At 57.8% G+C, this 4,463-nt stretch overlaps 1 protein-coding gene across 1 annotated transcript; it reads right to left on the bottom strand.

The window, feature by feature from the left end:
- Window positions 1–207: 207 nt before the first annotated feature.
- CAMK2N1 (calcium/calmodulin dependent protein kinase II inhibitor 1) lies at window positions 208–3,651 on the bottom strand. The gene is made up of 2 exons (XM_043994724.1): window positions 3,476–3,651; window positions 208–1,722 (listed from the first exon to the last, which is right to left on the bottom strand). The coding sequence occupies exons 1-2, from the start codon at window positions 3,639–3,641 to the stop codon at window positions 1,652–1,654; spliced, it is 237 nt and encodes a 78-aa protein (XP_043850659.1). The 5' UTR covers window positions 3,642–3,651; the 3' UTR covers window positions 208–1,651.
- Window positions 3,652–4,463: the final 812 nt, after the last annotated feature.

Raw genomic sequence — 4,463 nt, 5'->3', positions numbered from 1 at the left:
CCCTGCAGAAGCCAGCCTGCCTCATTCCCCATCTGTAATCTCCCAAGAGTGACCACCTAACTGGTTTTTCCACTCTCTCTTTCCCTCTCTCCCTCCCTCCCTCTCTCTCTCTCTCTCTCTCTCTCTCTCTCTCTCTTCCTCTCTCTCCCCCACCCCTCCTCTGTCCTCCCCACCCAATGGACCACAGAAACAAGACACAAAAAGAGGTTAGACACAGGAACAGTCCCTTTATTGTACATTGCAGAAATAGCCCTGTGTGGTGGCTAACAGTGCACCATATACACAATATTGAATTAAGAAAAAGGATGGGGGGGAAAGGGAAGGGGAAGAAAAGGACGGGCTGTAGGGAAGGCGAAAGAAACCTCTTTGAGGTCTGTCATCCAAAGTTGCAAACCCAAAAGAAGAAAGAAAACAAAATGGTGAAAAGACCCCCCCACCCCACCCCCACCCCCAGCCCCTGCGCAAGAGGCATCTCTGCAAACATCATGCAAAAAGGAGAGCAGCGGTTCTGCCTTAAGAGAAAGCCCGATAAATAACCCAGAAAAGAGAGACTCCGACGAAGCACTGCTTTACACGGGCTCAGGGAGCACAGAAAAGGGGAACCACACCAAACTGCCTTTTGGCATTTCCAGATATTTGGCACTCTCGTGATCACATTTTTGTACAATCCATTCATGGAAGAGGATGAATCGCCACAACACCAGGAGGAGGAAAGAATAGGGGTGAGGACTCATACAACAGAGAGAAGAAGGCTTTCTCCCCCCCCCACACCTCCTCCCCCCACATATAAAATCCGTCCATGTGAACTCGAGGCTGGATTGCTCGCAAGCAGTCCAGAGAACACATTGAAAACAGAAGAAAACTCTTTCTAGATGGCATTCCTTAGGGAAAGTGGGTTGGTTTTGTTCTGTGGAGCGCACGCACATCCCACCAAGGAAGACCTTCCGAGGTGGCGGGAAAACGAAATAGAATAACTATCTATAGATCTATATATAAGTCATTCTGGGTTTTTTTTGTTTGTTTTCTTTTTGTTTTACACACATCCAAAGAAAGGAATATTTTTGTAAAAATGAAACGGACAGCATTTCACATCTAAGTGCACAGAATCCTTTTTGCCAGATGGGAATAATGTAAACAAAGGGCTGACTTTCAGGGCAGCCAGATCAGCAAAGGGGATGCCAGCCCCCCCCCTCCCACCAGGAACCCAGAGGCATTTTGCTGGGCAGGCGGTTGTTGCTGCTGCTGCTGCATTATTTAAAGTGGCTGGAAATCCAGGTCTAGAATTGCGCAATATTCACTGTATATAAAAGGAAACGCATATTAATTTAGACAAACAGCTGCAGCTGATGTCAATTTCCTTATGAGAGTGTATATCAATTAATTTATTGAACAGATTTTTTTTTTTTGCTTTTTGCTTTTGTTTTTGTTTCTGCAGAAGACCCTACAGCCTTTCTGTCTTTGCTATGCTCACACCTCTTCCGTCCCCAGGCCTGACACAAGATACAGGTTGGTGGTGTGTCGGCATTGTGGACTGCAGGCTAGAGTAAAGAAGATTTTTTTCAAGTGCTTTTTTTTTTTTGCCAATAAACTGTGTGAAGTTGCTGTGTTTATTATCATCATTTTCTCCCTTAACTCAGTGTCTTTGGGGGCTTTAAACACCAGGAGGTGCCTTGTCTGTCATATTTTTCAGCACGTCATCAATCCTATCATCTTCAATAACAACTGTAAGGCAGAAAAGAGAGTGAAGAGTATAAGCAGACTTTTTTTTTTCTACAGGAGAGGGGAGGGGGGAGGAGGAAAAGGAAGGAGGTCGAGGGGAGGGGGCTTCTTCTGCTCTAACAGATACCCACTGGGGCACTGGGCTCCCTTATCTCCAGCTATCCCTTAGTTTTCCTCTTCTGCCCACAAGCCTTTGCCCTTGTCAGAGCTACTTTGGGGTGGAGGGGAGGCCAGGTTAGGAGTGATTGACTACAGACAACCCAAGGGCTGGGGGGGGGGGGGGCGGTTAAGAGATTGTGGCCCAGAAGGCTGACTCCTACCCCACAGAACACCCACCCACCTCCACACTAAGGCTTATTTATTTGGAAAAAGGGCTCTGCTGGCTCTGGAGGGTGGGGTGGGGGAGTGGTGAGGCACAGGGAGACTAGCTAGGCAAACAGCAGCCTCTCTGCTGTCAGCTCTGGATAACACGGCCAAGGGTCCCTGTGGGGCTGGGGGCGGGGAAGGGGGAGGGATGAAGATGGCAACCCGGCCCTGGGCATTGACCTGGGCTAGGTTCAGAGCGGATGGGGAAGGAGAAAGGGGGGCAGGGCTGGATTTCCCATGGGGTGGGGAAGGGGAGGGGAAATCCCTCTTCTGTATCTTGCCTTTCTCACCCCTCACCGGGAACTCATTTCTCCCAGTCACGGGTGAGGAAGAGGAGAAAGAGAAGGGGGCTTTTTTACTTTTTTTGTGTGCATGTCCAGGAAGAGGGGATAGACCCCGAAGAGGGTTCAGGTCTCCCTGATCTCCCCTACCCCATCCTACCACCTCTCCCCAAGCCCCCTAAGAAAGACAGCAGCAGGCAGACGCTGGCTCTGCACTGCCACTGCGGTGGTGTGGAGGGGACTCTGTCCCTTCGAAGGCCCCCTCCCCCGCACTACCCCATGGGGAGGCCCCAAGTCCCTTAGCGTCCAGGGAGAGAAAGGACTCGAGGCTATACTGCGCAAAAAAAAAAAAAAGTTTGGCGGGGGCGGTGACCAGGCTGATCTCGATGGGGGCCCCGGGAAGGCCCCCGCTCCAGTTGAAAGCGGTGGCTCCTAGCCTGGGATCGACTGAGTGGGGCAGAGGCCCGAGACCATGCTGGTTCAAACAGGCTGGGGCGTGAGGGGGGAGGAAGAAAAGGAAAAGCGGAGGGAGCACCAGCCCTCCAGCTGCCGGTCCCAGCCGGACCCCGCAGTGCGCCCGCCCTCCCCCCACTTGGGAGACTCCCCTCCCTGAAGGGTCCAGAGATCCTACCAAAGCACCTCAGCCTCCCTTTCTCTGGCCCCTGCAGGGTGCCCCTCCCTGCCGCTTGTGGGTACCCCCGGAGGTCTGCATCTCTTTCCCCCCCACCCCCCAACCTTGGGGTGCCCCAGCGAGACCAAGACCCTCGGAAGCCTGCGTCTCTCCCTTCTCCCCTAGCTTCTGGGAGCACCTGGGGGGGACGGGGGGCTGTCTCTCCCCTTAATCGATGGGTGCCCTCGGCCCCGACTTGCGGGGCGGGAGGTGCTGCATCCCTTGCCCTACTCCTAGCCTGGTAGTGCCCCCGGGATCAGAGCCCAAAGGATGGAGAAGGGTGAAGCTCAACTGACTGACCGCGGGCCCACAAGGAATGGGACTGCGCCCTTGGGGTGGGGGGCCGTGAGGGTCGCCCCCCACTCATCCGCTTGCGGCACGCGCCGGGGGGATGGCCGGGGAGGGGGAGGGGGCCTGGGCGCTCCCGGGTCTCACTCACCTCTCTTGCTCCTGCCGATCTGGCCCAGTTTGGGCGGTCTCTTGTTCTGAGCCGCCCCGAAGAAGTTGTTAGTATCCTGCAGGCGGCACGTGAAGATCTGGCCCACGTCCCCCCCGTCTCCATAGTGCCCCAGCTTTTCCTCGTTAAACGGCAGCACTTCCGACATGTTCTCGCCCGGTGGTTCGGCGGCGCCGCCTCCTCCTCCTCCTTCCCCGCCGGCGGACAGGGTCAGCGCTGGAGCAGGGGGACGGCCGGAGAGGGGCGGTCCGGGGCAGGGGAGGAGAGCCCCGAGGCGGCGGGCCGGGGGGCGCGGGGTCGGGGCAGCGGGACGGCCGGGGGCCGCCGAGGGGGAGCCGGGGAACCGGGAGAAGAGAGGGCGAGCGAGGAGAGAGGGAGCCCCGGGCGCCCGCAGCTTCGCTCCGACCGCCGCCGCCGCCGGGTGCAGTCACATCCTTGTCTCCGCCACGCCGCTTCTCGGGCTCCGGAGGGGGGCGGCCAGGGGGAGGGGGCCCGGGATCCTGGGGCGCAGCAGGGGGTAACTGAGCCGACCGAAAGAAGGGGGATCCCCTTCAAGCCGGGCAGGGCAGGGCAGGGAGGAGGTGGAGGAGGAGGGGGGATGGGAGCCCCGGGGAGGGGGGGGGGGAGCCGCTGGCGGCCCCTCTCCTGCTGCCTCGGCCGCCGAGGTGCTGCTGCTCCTGCTGCTGCTGCTGGTGGCGGCGAAAGTCCGGAGGAAGCTGATGGAGAGAGATGTGCAGAGACAGGGATGCGAGGGAGAGAGGGGGAGGGGACAGGGAGGAGGGGTGGAGAGGGAGAGAGAGGAAAGAGGGTAAGAGGGAGGGGAGGGGAGGAGAGGAGAGGAGAGATCCCTGGAAGATGAGTAACGTCACGGAGGGCCGGCCGAGCCCGGCCGCGCTCGAACTACGAGGGATGGCTTCCTGCTGGCGACACTCCCCGCTCCCCGGCCTGCCCCCTCTCCCCTCCCCAGGCA

The sequence above is a fragment of the Dromiciops gliroides genome, chromosome 3 (genome assembly GCF_019393635.1).
Source record: "Dromiciops gliroides isolate mDroGli1 chromosome 3, mDroGli1.pri, whole genome shotgun sequence".
Lineage (NCBI taxonomy): Eukaryota > Metazoa > Chordata > Mammalia > Microbiotheria > Microbiotheriidae > Dromiciops > Dromiciops gliroides.
The sequence above is the reverse complement of the archived record's forward strand: the minus strand, read 5'-3'. Positions and strand labels throughout refer to the sequence as shown.

Bases quoted from the DNA above. Each gene is read 5' to 3' on its own strand.
- CAMK2N1 (XM_043994724.1), bottom strand. From the start codon at position 3,641: ATGTCGGAAGTGCTGCCGTTTAACGAGGAAAAGCTGGGGCACTATGGA. The intron at 1,723-3,475 runs GTGAGTGAGACC...TCTGCCTTACAG, and splicing joins GATCGGCAGGAGCAAGAGAG to TTGTTATTGAAGATGATAGG.